The sequence below is a fragment of the Pectinophora gossypiella genome, chromosome 1 (genome assembly GCF_024362695.1).
Source record: "Pectinophora gossypiella chromosome 1, ilPecGoss1.1, whole genome shotgun sequence".
NCBI classification, from domain to species: domain Eukaryota; kingdom Metazoa; phylum Arthropoda; class Insecta; order Lepidoptera; family Gelechiidae; genus Pectinophora; species Pectinophora gossypiella.
In genome coordinates, this window is record NC_065404.1 from 6182808 (window position 1) to 6200773 (window position 17966).

The 17966-nt window shown below is 39.7% G+C and overlaps 4 protein-coding genes across 4 annotated transcripts; 1 reads left to right on the forward strand and 3 right to left on the reverse strand.

Annotated features, from left to right (window-relative positions):
* Positions 1 to 51: 51 nt before the first annotated feature.
* Positions 52 to 6761, forward strand: LOC126367799 (LIM domain-containing protein jub). Its single transcript, XM_050011551.1, has 6 exons — positions 52 to 1686; positions 1832 to 2001; positions 2372 to 2434; positions 3310 to 3475; positions 4553 to 4693; positions 5488 to 6761. The coding sequence occupies exons 1-6, from the start codon at positions 189 to 191 to the stop codon at positions 5595 to 5597; spliced, it is 2148 nt and encodes a 715-aa protein (XP_049867508.1). The 5' UTR covers positions 52 to 188; the 3' UTR covers positions 5598 to 6761.
* Positions 6762 to 6894: 133 nt separating this feature from the next.
* LOC126367848 (protein FAM210A) lies at positions 6895 to 9007 on the reverse strand. The gene is made up of 3 exons (XM_050011624.1): positions 8500 to 9007; positions 7921 to 8066; positions 6895 to 7841 (listed from the first exon to the last, which is right to left on the reverse strand). Exons 1-3 carry the CDS (start codon positions 8850 to 8852, stop codon positions 7624 to 7626), a joined length of 717 nt encoding a protein of 238 aa, XP_049867581.1. The 5' UTR covers positions 8853 to 9007; the 3' UTR covers positions 6895 to 7623.
* Positions 9008 to 10210: 1203 nt separating this feature from the next.
* On the reverse strand, positions 10211 to 11995 carry LOC126367039 (uncharacterized). Its single transcript, XM_050010421.1, has one exon. It carries the CDS (start codon positions 11993 to 11995, stop codon positions 10211 to 10213), a length of 1785 nt encoding a protein of 594 aa, XP_049866378.1.
* Positions 11996 to 15148: 3153 nt separating this feature from the next.
* Positions 15149 to 17131, reverse strand: LOC126367045 (uncharacterized). The gene has a single exon (XM_050010435.1). The coding sequence runs from the start codon at positions 17129 to 17131 to the stop codon at positions 15182 to 15184; it is 1950 nt and encodes a 649-aa protein (XP_049866392.1). The 3' UTR covers positions 15149 to 15181.
* Positions 17132 to 17966: the final 835 nt, after the last annotated feature.

The window sequence follows — 17966 nt, forward strand, 5'->3', positions numbered from 1 at the left end:
TCACTTAAAGCGATTAAAAGTCAACATTCCAAACCTACAGTTTTATTGAAAATATAAAAAAAAACATTCAATAAGCGATGTTTTGTTGATGAATGGAGTTTGTGAACATAAAATTATGAATCATTTGACGAGTTTTTTATAGTGATTACAATTTTTTGCCACCTTTGATATCAAATCTTACACACAGTATGGATCCTTCAAGAAGAAATAATGCGGAAGAACAACGCTGCATTTTAGGACTGCAAGATTTGAAATTATCCAACAAAGATGAGGATGGTACTGAGCAGGCGCGAGGGGTTGGAACGACCAATACCAGCTCGCTCGGCAAATCCCGGCCTGTGGGGGCGATAGAGAGTTTCGTACTAGACAACACCCAAAACAATCGGCAGGACTATAGCTTTTATGAACGGTCAAACGTCATAGCGGCCTCCAAGTTCGCGACACCCAAGCGTGTAGAGACGATAGCTTCGCTCAACAAGCGAGACATCAACACTGCAGCGTTACCCTCCAGTCCGACAAGATCTATCGACTCTATATCACAACGATCACTCAGCTATCAAACTGAAGATTTGTACGAAATTCCTGCAAATCCCACTCAGTATCCACCACCTGTGTATGAAAACATTGATTACTACGGCGAGCAGCGCTCCCCGCAACCCCCGTACTACCACCAGCTGTACCAGTCGGGACCACCTCCGCCCGCCTCCGACGGTTATTACGACACCCGCTACAGCAAAGCTCAGCCACAGGTGCCAGTTAACAGCAAACCTAAACTAATCCCTTCTGTTTACGAAAACATGCTCTGTTCTGATAATGACAAAAAGAATGATTATAAGATCCAGCCAAATACTGATCAACGTTTTATACAGCAAGGTTCAGTACCTGGACCTCAAGTACCTAATACTAGTACCAATAGGCATGTTGCACAGATGGTAATGAGTGAAAAAGTAAAATTAGATAAAGCTCCACCTCCACCTCCATACCATGCAGGTCAGGACAACCAGAGTAGTGATTACACAGTAATGAAGTCTGCTCCTCCAAAATACACAGATGTCAGTGCACTACTAAAGAATGACACCTCACTTGCATTTGATAACAAAGTAGTAACAGTGCCTTCACAAGCTATATATGCATCTATAGCTCCAAGTGCCCAGAGACCTAAAGCAAATATAGCTACAGAGGTTCAAGCAGCAACTTCCAGTCCAAAATTTTTCCATCCTAAACCAAATATTGGAAATAATAGTATTGGTAAAGAAAAGCCTCCAATAATGAATGGTGCGTATACTGCAAAGCCTGCAGTTGGAAGTAGAATGCAGATAGTGGATGACGCTAATGGTTCTGACTATGTGTGCATGACAGGGGGTTCAACAGCTGCTCTGGTAGCTGCAGCCAACAAAGACAATGTGTCTATAGGTTCAGAATCAATTGGATCGAGGAATTTAGTGTCTGGATTGACATCCCTATGTTCCCCTGCTCAGTCCCCAGCACCTAGTCCTACACCTAGCTCAGTATCTCAAGTATCAGGGGGCTCCCGTGGCTCTGGTGGTAGAGGCAAGAGTCTGCTTCCATACAGTATCACCCCTCCTCGGCCAAGTGGTCCCAGTGAGGCTCAACGTAAAATTGAAGAACTTACTAGACAGCTTGAAGAAGAAATGGAAAGACAAGATGAGGAAGGGGAATATTTTGGTAAGATTGTCTAAGTTCATTAATATTTTACCTATTTTCTTAATGTTTATGAATAGTCTTTTCTTTCTTACTTTTAACCTTAAATCACATCAAAAAATACAAGGAAAGATATACCTTAAAATAACCTATGGTTTGTCCCCTTCAGGCATCTGCCACACCTGTGGAGCAGGAGTGACAGGAGCCGGGCAGGCCTGCCAAGCAATGGGCAACCTGTATCATACCAACTGCTTTATTTGCTGCTCGTGTGGTCGTGCTCTACGGGGCAAGGCCTTTTATAATGTACATGGAAAAGTCTACTGTGAAGAAGACTATTTGGTTAGTATATCAAGTTTTATTCCTGACCTTTATGGAAATATCTTTTGTTTACTTTACATATAAACGGTGTATTTGGGTGATGTGCTGGTAACTTTCCACTACAAAGTTCATGAATCATAGATGAATATGATTGGATAAACCTATATTTACTTTAAGATGTCTAATGTCTAATTGTGGCTCTGTGAACCTGTCTATCTGCAAACCATAGTAAAATGTTACAAAGTTCACTTCTCTCACCTCACTGAACTTCAATTTCAGTGGGCTCTATTTTCCGCATTTAGACTTGTAAATGATCCATTACATATGGTTCAGTATGTGTAATAAACTACCTTTATGAACCTGTTATTTTATATACATATTAAATTTTCAGTATTCTGGATTCCAACAAACAGCAGAGAAGTGTGCAATATGCGGTCACTTAATCATGGAAATGGTAAGTTTATGTCATATATTCAGAAAGAAAATTATCTATGTGAGTGTTGTTATAACAGAACAGAGGTGTTAACAAACAATGTAACATGACACCAAGGCTAATAGACTAGTTAGCACTTTCTCGTCTTTGATACAATAACTATTAACTACTTTTCCCACAATTTATAACAAAGGAACTAACAGGCAGTGAAACTGTAAAGTTCGATAAACAATATAATGTATGGTTCATTGGTGATTCTTTTGTTATACGTGCTTTGGGCGATGACTCATTCATCATGCAGTAATAAATAACTTTTCAGTGAGTTTATGTATGAATCTAACGTTTCATTTCATTACATTGTAATTGCATTATATTTAATTTAGAATGAATGCTCTGCAAGATTTTTGCTTACCTAACCCACAGAACTAATGACTCTTATTTCTTGTTAGATTAAAATGCAACAAACAACATAACATATGTTCACAAATATAGTCCAATTGGGGTAGTAAGAGGTACATCCAGCACAAGATGAACTAAGTACCCAAATGTCACCAAGCTTTCTGTTAGGCCAATGTCATAGGTGGTGAGCCGTGTCGCCGTCTACAATGGTCGAGTCAACAAAAAAAAGATAAAAAAAATAATTATGCTATGCTATAGAAAAAAGTGATAAATAGACAATTATCTTTATATCATAATGTTTTATTTTTAGCAAGTAATGCCGGTCGTCTGCAATACTGTTTGAAATCTGCATTGTAACCAACAACCTGTGTAAACCGCTGTGTAATCGCTTTAAGCGATAAGGCCGCCATTCGTACTTAGTTAAAAGTCTTTTTGTAATTATTTCTTTTTATTTTGGTGCAATAAACTGTATTTGTATTGTATTGTAAACTTGTTAGATCCTGCAAGCGATGGGCAAGTCGTACCACCCGGGCTGCTTCCGTTGCTGCGTGTGCAACGAGTGCCTGGACGGCGTGCCGTTCACCGTAGACGTCGACAACAAGATCTATTGCGTCAACGACTACCATCGCATGTTCGCGCCCAAGTGTGCTAGCTGTGGAAAAGGTACTAATTGTTATTGTCTTCTATAGCAGATTTGAGTTCTTGGCCGCCCTAAACCCCAGGCTATGTAGAATCATGGTATAACAAAACCAGGTATGCTCAATCCTATGAAAAGCCGCCATTGCTAGCCGTTTGATGACGTAAATGTTACCAATGTGTTACATTCCAAGGACATAAATTTTATTATTGAAAATTAAGTGAATTACTGACTAATGTATTTAATTACTATTACGTGTTATAGAAATGTTCTGATATGACTATCAGTTTCTCCTTTGTATATTTACATTAGAAAGCAGAAGTGTGTATGTAGGTTGACACCGATAACTGGCGCCCAGCCAATGCATGCATTAATTATACACATAGCTAGACTTTCGTATATTTATATAATAGTGCCGATCTATAAACAAATAGAGTAGATTAGTAATAATTCAATTTTAATGTAATAAACTAGAATATACTCCACTATTGTAGGTTGTTCTATAATACAATACACGGTAGGATCGACCACTCATTGGTCGATTCCTCCTATCTCTGCTCCACTTTAGCGGAACACCAGCGCAGCCGCTGATGAGCTTTAGGCTCTCAACTTTTACTGAATCAACATAACATAAACATAAGCTCACCGATATATTCCAATTGGAGTAGTCAGAGGTACATCCATCGCAAGATAAACTAAGTACCCACACCTTACCGAGATTTTTGACAGACTAACGATAGGTGGTGAGCCGTATCATTTAAGATAAATTAATATACTAACTCATTGGTACAGGTCCGGTACCAATACAGTATGCACTTTATGTAAAAAAGCTTATAAGATTAATGACTACCTAAATGATAAAAATGACTGGTATTTAATGTTGTCCTTTAGTTATTAAATAACTTGTAATGTATACCCTCATTGATTTTTAAAAGATCCTGCTGCTGTTGCAGTTTCTTGTCATTTCTTCTCCTCACACCTTGCGAAATGACGTAAATTCAAAAATGTAAAATTGACCTTCATCAAGTTTATCCATGATAATTACGTTGAATAAATGATTCTGATTTCTGCACATTAAATGTAACAATAATGTTCTTGCGCAGGTATAACCCCGGTGGAAGGCACGGACGAGACAGTGCGCGTGGTGTCGATGGACCGCGACTTCCACGTGGACTGCTACATGTGCTGCGTATGCGGCATGCAGCTCACCGACGAGCCCGACAAGCGCTGCTACCCGCTCGCTGGTGAGAACTACATACATTGTTTACAACTCCCACCTGTAGTATCTAATTATTTGGGCAGAGATTATGTAATCAAAAGACACTTTCGATACAAATGCAAATGGATGGATATGGTGTTATCGTAAACGGTGATTAACCCAGCGCTCATTAACGGTCAATGTTGAAAACGACGCCACCTCTTTCTTTTAAATTCCCGAGACGACAAGCAACTGAAAGTTTTCATTCGCTCTATCCAGCATAGAAACAAGCTTATTATTATATTAAATTAATACACCTTCTTCTCTAGTGTGTCGTGTGAGGTCGATGATCGAACTCATCACTAGTATCAGGGTTAATATTGAGCCGCCAATAAGTAAACAGCCGCCGGGGCTGACAGCTTGACGTGCCCTCTGAAGCACGGATCGCCTTGCTTTCTGACAATCGGGCGATCAGCCTGCAATGTCCTAACCAAATAAGGAATTACAAAGTGTTAACCGGAATGCATGCATATATTTCCACTTGATATTAACTCAGAATAAGCTGAATCATTCTTCTCGGTATTCATTACGTTGTCACTTACACTCCGTATAAGTACAGTAGCCATACAAGTAGGTATGAGCGTTAGTGACACCGTACCGAATACTGAGGAGGATGATTCAGACCATGATTCTGAGTTGATATCAAGTGAAATTTCCTGTCGGTAAATTCATGAAAATTTCAGTTCCATACTTTACCGACGGAAGGTCCGCCTGATATCAACTCAGAATCATCCCTCAAAGTTTTCGTTACGATGTCACTAACACCCTATATATTTGCAGGCAAGCTGATGTGCCGCGCGTGCCACCTGGCCACCATCGGCGCGGCGGGCGGGCCGGGGCAGCCGCCCGCGCCGCACTTGTCGCCCGCCTCCTACCAGTACATGGGTTAACACACCTACCCTGAATACTAGCGATGGATAGCTGACGTTCTTCAGTAACTATTTCGCTCACTGCCCATCGTAATAACACTTTAATCGACAAAGACAACATATTTTGTTGATAGCTACACTCCATGTTGCTTGTAAGGAAGCCTTTTATAACACTAACACCGTTAAGCTGCGAGCTACTGAGCTAAATAAAAAAGCTACTGAATAGCATCTTAGTAATATCAAATACTTGCTGCCCGCGGGGCTTTAAAATGTTCGCAATAAGACACCGCCTTTGCGCTCTCTTCATTTTCATCCATCCTTCTTTCATTTCATTCTTCACGCATCCTTTTATGGCCCACAACTGCCATATTTTTGCCCCACGGTTAGCGGGTGTTTGACGTCATCTCCCCAGCGTTATCCCGTTTCAACAGGGTTTACTTAAATAATCTGAATATTTGACAGGACCGGTTTTTTATAAAAGCGGGTGTTTGATGATAACATAACAGCATAAATACGTCCCACTGCTGGGCACAGGCCTCCCCTCAATCTATCGAAGCATATATGGAGCATACTCCACCACGTTTACACGGCTAATAGCCGGGACTCTTCTAAAAATCAAGTGATTCAAGCTCGCAAAGTCCTTACTTAACAAAGGACAGTCTCACAAAGTGATTTCGACAATGTTTCCATTGGGAATCGAACCTGGACATCCAGATCGTGTACCTATCGCTCTAACCACTAAACCACGGAGGCTGGAGGGTGTTTGGTGATACTATAATATTATATGAACATTGGTGTAGCTGTGTAATCGAAAGTCCATACATTTGATTCAATTGTTAATAAGATTGTGACTGTATGCTGTAGCTTTAACAAATGAAATCACAGATGTAGTAGGCAGCAGAGTTGAGATACATTATGCATAATGATATTGAAATATCATAAATTAGCATCATACTTAGTCGTGTAACCTTAGATTAATATCAATCGAAAGTGGCACTACTGAAGTATTAGATGTAATATTATTTCTTACAATGTTGAGTTCCATTTTAGTTATATAGTATATAAGGATAAGAGATAATTTAAGAGCAACTAGCATGATAATGTTACAACTTAGTTTTTAAGAATATACATAATGTGATTTTATTGAGCCAACAAATTATTTTGCCTGTTATGAATTTGTGATATCAATAGGGTTATGTCGAATGTGTACCATACATACACATCCCTACAAGTTGAATGCATGTGTAATTGTAACAATTTTTGGATTTAATTTTTATAAATGTAATTGCCATAATCTTGTTATAGTAAAATGCTGGAATTGATTTATTAGATGCACTTTTATTGCAGTAACTAATATAAAAATGTTAAAATTATGAACATGTGGAACAGCATTAAGATACAATTAAATAACCTTTATAAAACCACCACATACTTCCTATTACTAATTTTATAATTTGCTTACTAGTAAGAGCAATCTCATTGCTAGGCTATGGTGTGTTGAATAAATATATTTTTTTGCATTTATTAATTTTAAACACTGGACATGACAGCACACCCAGTTAGCATTACAGCAGAACAAGGAACATACATTCAACAAACCTGTGAAGCTAACTGGTGTAATATAAGTTAGACACTGTAAATTATTATTGCTGAACAAATTTAATTTTAAGTATGAGGTCACAAGTTACATAAGACAAGTGGTGTGTTAACAAACATTCCAGGTATGTGCTGTCTTGTTGTGTACTTAAATATTTACAACATACAATACTTTATACAATACTTTTATAAGTTGTTTTAATATCTGTACATTTTGATGATGGAAATGTGATTATTTTATACCTAGCTATGTTTTATATATTAAAATAAAATGATTTTGTTAAGGGATACATTTTATATTTAAATATTTTTAAAACAATAAATAATTCAAAATTTAATAATTTTTCTTTATAATTCATACTTCTTGGACACATCACTGTGTTTACTGTACAATTCCAGTTCTTGGTTACACCAACATAATCCTCATGACATTTTATGCCTAACTTATTAGTTACATTTTTTTAACTCTATTTTTAATATCCTGCTTGTATCGTCTCATTTCATCTAAGACCCGATTGCCCTTCTGCTGCATTTGATCCCGGTATGGCTGACAGGAATCCTTAAATGTATCTTTTTTCTCCTGATACAGCTCTTTGAGCCTTTCTTTTGAAGGGACAGGTTTGATTAAACCCATTGTTGTTAACCTTCTAATAGCAAAAGTTGTTCCACCTTTAAAAAACAAAGAATTAGTAATAAAAAAAATATGTTAAGATAGTAAATATAATAAGATTTTTCAAATATATATTACCAAGAGTAACAGCATATCTCAAAGGGGTCGCAAGTTTGTAGAGAGCAAATGCGAGTGCAAAGTATCCAGCACCAGAATTTTTCAATGTTGTTAAAATACTTTCACTCACACCTATTGACTCTAGAATAGCCAAAACATCAACACCACTGAAACCAAAAACAAATTATTAATACAATTCTCATACTGCATTTTTAGAAATATAACCATAAGAGACTTTTTGTAAATATAACCATCAGGTTATTATGCATACAATACAGGATATATATATCTACAATTTCAAGCTTGATTGCTAAAGATTAAATACAGCTGGAATTGTTTTGCATCAATTAACATATTTAAGTTATATCTCCTTTTGTTACTCTAAAAGTAATGTAAACGCTTACAACTTAAGTTCCTTGTTGCCTGTTTATGAACTTCAACAAAAACTTCTGTTAAATGCTGCTCAATATCATATCTAAGAGATTTCTAGTTGTTTATCCCCCAATGATGGTCTTGCTTTTCGCAAAAGGGTTTATGGAAACATGCTTTTAATAAATCTTTTAATACTTATTACCTAAAAACTAATGTTCTCTCACTCACCTTCTTACGGTGTAGTAGAAGGTACCAAACCAAACAGCTGAAGTGGCTATGTGTACAGGCACTACCACATACCAATAGTCTCTGTACATAACCTTCAATCTTTGTAGGAGTCCTTGTTTCGGGGGTTCAGGAGTAGGCGGGCAGTTTTGCGTTGAATATCGTTTTAAACTTGTTTTCGTTAAGCTAACTTCGTTCGCTTTTAAAGGTTTGTATACATGGTTAGTACTATAACAAACTCCACTAGCTAAAACTCTTACTGGATACTGTTTTTCAAGGTTCCACCATTTCACCGGTTTGGTTATGTGGCGAAGACATTGACAATTCATGTAAAGAGTTCTGAACGCTAGAGCCATGATACTTGGTAAAAAGATACAGGTATAATTTCTTTAAGAGGACTTTACGAGTTATACATTATTTCACTGTATTAAATAATTTGTATCAGTCTATTTCGCAGATGATGAAATTATGATTGAAGAAAAGACAAGTGACTTTCTTGAATAAACGTGACACTGACACTAACCATGACATTTATCTGCATTTTTTTTTTTGTTTTGGTTTTCCCCGAGGGGTAAGGCAAAGGGAACTATGCCCATACAGCCATGTCTTACGTATTTTTTTTTCTTGATGATTAATGAAATGATGAAAGGTGATGAATGATGATGATGAAACCTAAGCCCCCACCCTCGGAGTAGACTCCTACTCCGAACCCCAAACGAATTAACTCAAAAGTCCGCATAAACTTTTGAGTTATGAAGCGGCTTCCCGGCACGAAGCGAAAATAGGCAGATACACTTTGTTCATTGAATACTCCAATACAATAACACTCGCGAATGTCTTCTGACTAACTTAATGCGATCATTAACCACAAAACACCACTTCGTATTAATTATTTAGATTACTCAATGAAGAAAGCAACTGTCCCGTTCCCGTCTCCCGCCGAAAAGCCGACATTTATCTGCACTAATATACATTTCAGAAAGCAACAAAAACCAAAAACAAATAAAGCGTATACAAAAATACTTTTGTCTCTTTTTCACATATGTAGGTATAGCTTAAATAAATAGTTGTTAAAAATTATCTTGTGGCACGATATACATTTATAAAGCTAGCTACATACACGCTACATACATAAATTCACGCTCATTTCTCACCAGGGTAAACAGACCCGATCCCGACACACTTCTCTTGCTTCCTCCATATTCATCAATTGTTTCGTACACGCACGCCGGTTCAGAGTAGATCGTATTTAACCTTTTCTAAGGACATCTCCAATTAAGTAATTTGAGGTAGGTACACCATGCCTATATACCTATTTAAAGCAATAGGGACATGCTTTTAGCGAGTTCTGCTAAATAATTGCTTAAATCCGGACAGAGGTCTAAGAGCTAGCAGTCCCTATACCTTCGCTATCGTATAGAAGCTGCAAGTTTCAGTGCGCATGTCCCCAACCCAGGTAGCAAAAACGATGGCGATAGGAAATAACGTAGTCGGATACTCACGGCTTATATTTTTATTAATATTGATTTTATTTAACTACTTATAAACTATCTACTTTCTATAATACTTTACTAGGAAACAACAATTGATTAACCAAGACATTATCAGGCAAGTTTTCACGTAGGAAGCTACATAGATGTAAAGATAATGTAGGTACCTCCGGTCCGCGGAGGTCCGAGTTGCTCTATGCTAATGTACATATTGTAATGAGAGATCATCTTCGACAATAGCAGTACATCTTGACCAGAGGATCTTTGACGCAGCGGCTTTGGTCGCGGTAGAGGTTGAGGCGGCTGACGGAGCCCACCACCGTCCAGAGCCCACGGTCGCGTATCAGCGTGCCCTCAAACACCGCGTCCCCCGGCGTCGCCTGCAGCAGCACCCGGTACGTTCGACCGATCCCGTCCTTGTTCTTCGTCGCCGCCACTTCCAAAATCTTATCAATTCCCAACTTGTGACATTGAGGATACTCACTTATAATCTGGTTTATGTGTTGTAACAAATATTGAGCTGTAAATATCTGGCCTTTCGTTCCTACTGCCACTTTCTGCCCTTTGATACAAGTACACCAGTGATCGTTGACCCCGACAGTTTCGCACGTTCTATTTGTCGGAATAGGTAGAAAGAGGCTTATACCAGTAGCTTCGACGTTCACAGTTTTCATTCGCTCCTGAATGTGACGCTCGTCCAGTGATGAAGTGTTGATGAGGTCTAATAATGTTTCGTACACGTCATGAGCAGTGGTAAGCCGGCGGCTGTTAATTTCAAAATTTTTAAAAGCCGTTCTATATCGGCGTCTAAACTTCATTGGAAATAAAATTTCGAAAAGAGGCAACCTAGATTCCTGGCGACCCTGTTCAGTTTCAAGTATCTGTCCCCAACGTGTCCCATGATCACTGAATAATATCACTATAGTATCCTCTAAGTATTTAGATCTTTCTAATTCTTGTAAAAGATTGAGGTAGTCGTTGTCCATAATGTATGGATAGTTCACATGACTGTGACTTACCGATTCTTCCCAGAAAAACCCAAATAATTTTCCTTGGTGAACCGTTTTTATGACGTCATTTGCATATTTTAGAAGTTCTTTGAAGATATATCTGTTTCGCAAGCAGATGTGGTAATCAAATGTCCTGTCTCTAAATAAATGTCGCGTCTCGAACATGAAGGTCTGCCAGTAGAAGTCAGTGGGCTTGTAGCGCAGGTAGGTCTCGTAGACACCGAGCACGCCGATGGCGCTGTCCGCGGCGAGGGCCGTGTAGTAGCCCGCGCTCTTGAACGCGTCCCACATGAACGTACACGCTGTCGGATCCATCACATTGTTCTTCCAACAAACTTTTTTTGCCTCGTTGAAATTTTTTCCCGTCAACATCGGAAATAAATTCGGGAATGAGTTATCCCCTAATTTGTTGTATCCATACAGTTGTATACTCCCCCTGTATTTCAAAAACGAGGATGTCTTCGACATAGTCCGAAGAAAATTCTTGCGCGACATGCTATCGACACCGAGCATGAGGACATTGAATGATCGCTCATTACGCTTTCGTAGTTGTTTCATTCCAAAAAAATTAAATCTAAATAAGTCTTCATAAATTTTATTGCCACTGTAGTAACATTCCACGCGGACAAACTCGTGTTCGGCTTTGATGCACGATGTGAAATCGCGACATATTCCGTAGGCTACGTTTTCAACATTGCCTTCAGCGGAAAAGTTTCTGTAGCAGCAATTTAGTTCTGAATCTTGGAAGATGTCAAACATGTCATAAGTTTCCTTTTTGACCCAGATGTGGGTGTCGTTGGCGGCTACGAGTGGTACAGTCTCGGTGCAGTTGGGTGTCATGGTGGCGGGCGGCGCCAGCAGGTCGCGCACCGTGTCGCTGATGAGCGGGAACGCGGGGATGCTACAACCCTCTGTCCGGATCGTAAATACCTCCGGCACACTTGTCCTTACTTCACCATTTGTGATAACTAAAAAAATAACCACTAAAAAACTGAACATAACGACGAAAATTGCATTCGTAAGTAGATTTATGAATGTTATCCCGTGTTAACAACAGCCGACTAGTATTCACAAGCAAATGTATGGCGTTTACAAAACAAGTCATTACACTTCGCAAACAAATCTGGGAAAACACTTTATGCTAGAAACTGATTGGTAAAAAAAATAAAAAATTCTGTTGCGTAACAGTTTCACTACCTACGTAATGAAAACAGTTTTTGAGTAGAGGTGAGTACGAATACAGAGTACAATAAGTCATAAGTGGTTAAGTACATCAAAAATCAGGGCAAGCAACTTCTATTCTTGTAATTATTACATTCTTTTTGCTAGCTCTGGCCTGATTAATTCGTGGAGAGGGCTTGAAACGGCAGAATGGCAATTAGTTCCTAAATAAAAACAAGTTCTTTTATATCCCATCCCATTCCTCTGATTTCTATGATAAGTCGTCGGCGCCAAATATGGAAGACTCGACCGAAACCCTCCTATAACTACACACTCAATTCGTCAGGCCAGCTTTACTGTGTGCCGTGTGACCGGATCTTCAAGTCGAAGTTCGGTTTCGCCAGCCACATCAGAGCCCACCACAACAACGACCCGGGATAGATATTTAGGAGTCGCCGTCGCCGGATACGGTTTGGATGACATGATGATGATAAGTCGTATACGGTGCGCGAGCGGTGTTGATATGGAAACTTAAAAACGAAACTAAAGGCGCACTTTTTAAAATTTGGCTCGTCTTCTTCTAAGTAAACAATCTGTTATTTTCTCCTTCCATATTGATATGTACACATATGTTACCGACTCGCCAAGTTGCCTTGGGTTGTGTGCAGTTGTACTTTAACGCTTCCATGTACGTAGTACATGCGCCTGATCTATTCCTTTTTTAGTAGCTACGGGACAGTAGCGGTACCTACTTGTTTTTTTAGGACGTTATTAAACAAAATAATACCTACTTATATCGATCGCAATCATTACTTATAATAATATTTTATAGAGATCCGATTGCCGTAGCAGACGTGGTCTTATTCCTTATTCTATGGTAGCAGTCTACAAAGATTTTATAGGAGTGTAACATAAAACTAAAAGACGAATTAAACAGAAATATTGTTTATTATTTACTTCATCATCATCACTAATTTAAGAGCCACGCTCTTGTCGGTGTAGCATTCTCCATGCTACTTTTTAGGGAAAAATTATAGAGCAGTAGTTTCTCTCTTGCCTTCTGCCCAATAGCATGGCCGGATCGTGAATTTGTGGGGCCCTGGGCTGAAACTACTTGGGGGCCTATCTTAATACTCAACTAATAGCAAAAAATATTTTAACAGACATTTTTTTTTTCAAATTATGGTCTACTTTTTAGCGGGATCTGGGGGCCCCTTGTAACCCCGGGGCCCTGGGCTGCAGCCCAATCAGCCCATAGGTAGATCCGGTCATGCCCAATAGACATTACTTACTTACATAAAAATGCGATTCTGTGATATAAAAAGTGTCTGAGGGAAAGTTTCATATTGTAGTAATATAAATTTATATTTACTACTATTATTTTAATATTGTAGTAATATAAATTTATATTTATTACTACTATTAAAGCGAGGAGCTCGGTGGCCCAGCGGTAAACGCGCTCGGTCTGCGATTGTTGAAGTTAAGCAACTTTCGCAAAGGCCGGTCATAGGATGGGTGACCACAAAAAAAAAGTTTTCATCTCGAGCTCCTCCGTGCTTCGGAAGGCACGTTAAGCTGTTGGTCCCGGCTGCATTAGCAGTCGTTAATAACCGTCAATCCGCACTGGGCCCGCCCGATCTCCCTATCCATCCATAGGAAAGGCCCGTGCCCCAGCAGTGGGGACGTTAATGGGCTGATGATGATGATGATGATGATGATGACTATTATTGAACTCTTATTATGATAATACAGCCATGTGTTAATTAGGTATGGTAATCACGCTATAGCGTCTGTGTCAGTTACAGTGCGCTGATAGTGTTAATTACGCCGCTAGCAAAAGCCGGCCTTCACACAATACAATACTGTATATAATCTCCACTACGTTTGCCTATCACATCCGCAGTTTTATAGTCAATAAATTAAAATTTCGGTCAGTATTAAGCTTATCTAATGGAGGCACCATTAGGTATATATGTATAAGCAGAAATATACCTATTATTACCAACCTAACCTAACTTAACCACAGCCTCTCTGCGTGACTAGAAGCAGAGGCGGACTTGCACTCCTGGCGGCCCAGCCGCCTCCTTCTCAATTCGGGAGTTAAAAATGAGGGGATTTAAAAAAGCCACTTCAAAGCAATTCACCTAAAAAAACACTATTGCTGTTTGACATTTGCTTGCATTGCGCACTTGCTTTTGCAAATGTGAAATTGAATTATTATTTTTTAGACGAATTTCTTCGATGTGGCCTTTTTAACTCTCTTCATCATTGTGTGATATGAATTTGCGCCGCTCCCGCGCAATGACAGAATACCCGCGTTCACCCCATCATTGCCAGCAAAATGTTACAATTTATGTACTTACCATCCTAGTAGGTAAATGACATGTTACAAAATAAATGTGTACTTACCTACCTACTATCACAGAAAATACAGTCCTATATCGTGTCTGTATAGAGATTAGAGACCAATAGGTAGGTACATGCTTTCGTTTTGGTTATTATGGTTTAGTATCTTTCCTTGATCGCATTCACTTACTTAAATATTATTTACTATGGTAATATTAAGCCATCCTAAGCCCGGGCCTATTTAGGGACATCCGCCGCTGATTAGGACTAAAGAAAAAGCATCGAATACGTACTACATTGTATCGATCGGCGCTTCAACCATGTCGTAAAAGCCCCTCAGTCGGATGTCGTATGTGCATATACCTACGATATGTCCGTTAAATCATTACGTGAAGAGATGTTATGGCAATATACTTATCAATACTAAACAGGTTGTCCTGGTCAATTCATCCGAGCGTTGCGATATGGCGGAAAATAACAGACCATAAAAGGTAACGTTTCATGAAATACCCACGCCGATTTCCATCCAATTGCATGATCACATACAGATGCACTATGTTATAGAATATTTTTTTTCCATTTTCAACTGTAATTTCATTCAGCTGACGACAATAGACGACTTTGTTCACAAAATTTCTAAACTTATTACCACAAACCGAAGGTTGGTCCGTTTCGGTTTTATACACAATAGCAGTACAATTTGAGTAGCTTGTGATGCATGCAGAGGCTCTGGTCGCGGTACAGATTGAGGCGGCTGACAGCGCCGGCGAGGGCCCAGTGGCGGGTCTCGCGGCGCAACGTTGCCTCGAACACGCCACCGCCTGGTTCGGCGCGCACCACCACTAGATACTCTCGCCAGCCCAGCTCCATTTTGTTCGGCGTACCAGTCACCAGCTCGCGCGCCTCCAACACGCTGTCCAGTTTCAGTCGCGCGCACTCTGGGTGCTCCCGAAGCAGTGAGTTCAGGTGACGAATCATTTTGGCCGCGGCCGCGCGCGTCTCCTTGCTGTCCGTCGCCGTCTCATAGCTCTTATGGCAGGTACACCAGTGATCATCGATGTATGCTACTTCGCACGTTCGGTTGCCAGGCACTGGCAGAAATAAACTAATACTCCTTCCGTGGCTGTAGGCTGTTTCAGTGCGTTGGTGGATCCGCTTGTCTGTTATGCTATCAAGGTCAGCTAGATCGACGAGCATGGCGTGCACGTCGAATGGTGTAGTGAGCCGCCTGCTGTTCAGTCTCAAGTTATCGTATGCCTTGCTATATTTTTTACGAAATGATGGCGGTACCAATATATGCAATAAAGGCAACCGTTCTTCTAACCGACCTTGCATGGTGTAACGAATTTCACCCCATCGTATTCCATGGTCGCTCATAAATATTAAAATCGTGTTATCCAGATACTGAGAACTATCAAGCTTTTTTAAGAATTCCTCGTAACCATCGTCCATAAGCATGGGTTTGTTCAGAAAGTCGTGACTCATGCTTACTTCCCAAAAGAAGCCAAATAATTTAGAAGACTTCAACGATGCTGATATGTCTAGAATATAGTCTAATAGCACTTGATAAAAATACTTGTTACCCATGCATAGGCAACAATTTTCATCATAATAGTTTCCCACTTTTTTTTCTGCTTCGCTTATGAAGGTACGTGTATAGTAGTCGGTGGGAGCGTCGATAAAGCCAGCTCCCTCATAATTGAATGTCCCTAGTGTGGCACTGTCCTCTGCCAGCGCCGTATAGTAGCCGACGTTCTTGTATCGGTCCCATATGAACGGACAATTATCGAATGTGGCTCCAGTGTGAGGCCAACATGATGTTTGTAGTTCTTCTTGCTGCAGCCCGAACAACGCCGCAGATAAATTTGGAAGCGTATTGTCTCCTACTTTATTGTATCCCATAAATTCAACCGCGCCTTTCATACTAAGATAAGCTACTGTTTTAGGCATAGTTCTATGGAAATTCAACCTGGATATTCCATCTAGGCCCATTATAATCACGTTGTACCACGTTTTGTTTTGAGGAGGGGTTTCCTCGAACAACGACCTTTTCATCATAACCTTTTTAGGAGCGAATATGAAGAATTGTTCGTGGGTTTTATTTTCATGATTACATGATACTGAAACGAATTCGTTCGTCACTTCAATGTAGTTTGAGAAATAAATGCACGATTTATACTCAACCGTGTCGTCTAAGTACGGGTCGTCGATATTGTCAATTGAAAGTGGCCGGTGAAAAGATTTGTAGCAGCAGCAAATATTATATGATAAGTACTCTTTTCGTATCCAGATATGAGTGACATTGTTTAAAAGGAAGGTAAACTTTGGGTTACAGGACCGGTGCTCTATTGGTTTGTATATTAATCTTTTGATAACGTGAGCGAAGGGGTTCAATACAGATATGGTGCAGCCTTCGGTGTCGATGGTTCCTGACGTCCCGGAGTGCCCGGCGTTCAAGAGATGAGGGCGGTGGTCCCAGGAGGGCGCGAAGGGTTTTCGCGCGAGGAAGAGAAAGTCTGAGCCGCTGTGGAGGGAGAACAGCAGCACGCCAGCACCGCACGCGGTGGCCAGCAGGAACAAGTAACGATAGCGCGCCACCGCGCCCCCTCGCAGCCCCTGCTGGCTCATGCTGCAATTGGACAACACACACCTACTTAACGTGCAATCTAGTTCACAGGCTTCATACCAAGTTTAATGTCGGCTAGTCAGAAGAGGATTCATTTGTTTTTTACTCGACTGCCAAGAATAGTCATATGTATTAAACCCGTATCTGGGTATAAGAATACTAATGTGTGGATTTCTTTATATTCTCGAAACATTCCAACGACTGGATCGATCCGCGCCGTATTGTCACATAGTTTTTTTGTCTTAAGATAGCTTCGATGGCCATAAATCAAATTATTTCTTTACCGCAATCATCTAAGATACTCCCGTAAAAACTTCTTAATTCATTTCCGACGATAGTACGGAAGTACAGCTATTCTGTTTTCAATGCGAATATACGATTCAGCTGTACTGTTTTCAATGTGACTGACTATTCAAATCAAAGTTCGGCCTTATTCTACGTTTCGAACTAACAGCTCACAAGACAAGAGCCTGAGATGCCGGGTGACAATGATGTGGGATACGATTAGAAGAACTATAATATTAGACACGGAAGTGGTAGATAAGAATATAACTGACTGGCCATTAAAGATGTCAATATAGCGATAATAGTGTTTTAGTGTTCCGTATTTTAACTAGAATAGGAAGGTTTAGGACTATTTACCACCCTACTACTAGAAATGTAGGTAATAAAAAATAAAGTTCACCGTCAAAGTCGTTTTTAGAAAGCCGTAAAATAACATCTAGATTTTCTTAAAACAGGTTTCAGTTTAGTTGATTTTACGTACTTACTTAATATTTTCATATCAGAAATCTGCTTCAGCGCTCACATTAGGAACGTCATATAAAAATGAAACCG

Coding starts and splice junctions, on each gene's coding strand:
- LOC126367799 (XM_050011551.1), top strand. CDS start 189: ATGGATCCTTCAAGAAGAAATAATGCGGAAGAACAACGCTGCATTTTA. Junction 1,687..1,831: donor TGAGGAAGGGGAATATTTTG/GTAAGATTGTCT, acceptor TGTCCCCTTCAG/GCATCTGCCACACCTGTGGA. Junction 3,476..4,552: donor GTGTGCTAGCTGTGGAAAAG/GTACTAATTGTT, acceptor GTTCTTGCGCAG/GTATAACCCCGGTGGAAGGC.
- LOC126367848 (XM_050011624.1), bottom strand. CDS start 8,852: ATGGCTCTAGCGTTCAGAACTCTTTACATGAATTGTCAATGTCTTCGC. Junction 8,067..8,499: donor TTCTACTACACCGTAAGAAG/GTGAGTGAGAGA, acceptor TTTTGGTTTCAG/TGGTGTTGATGTTTTGGCTA. Junction 7,842..7,920: donor GAGATATGCTGTTACTCTTG/GTAATATATATT, acceptor TGTTTTTTAAAG/GTGGAACAACTTTTGCTATT.
- LOC126367039 (XM_050010421.1), bottom strand. CDS start 11,995: ATGTTCAGTTTTTTAGTGGTTATTTTTTTAGTTATCACAAATGGTGAA.
- LOC126367045 (XM_050010435.1), bottom strand. CDS start 17,131: ATGAGCCAGCAGGGGCTGCGAGGGGGCGCGGTGGCGCGCTATCGTTAC.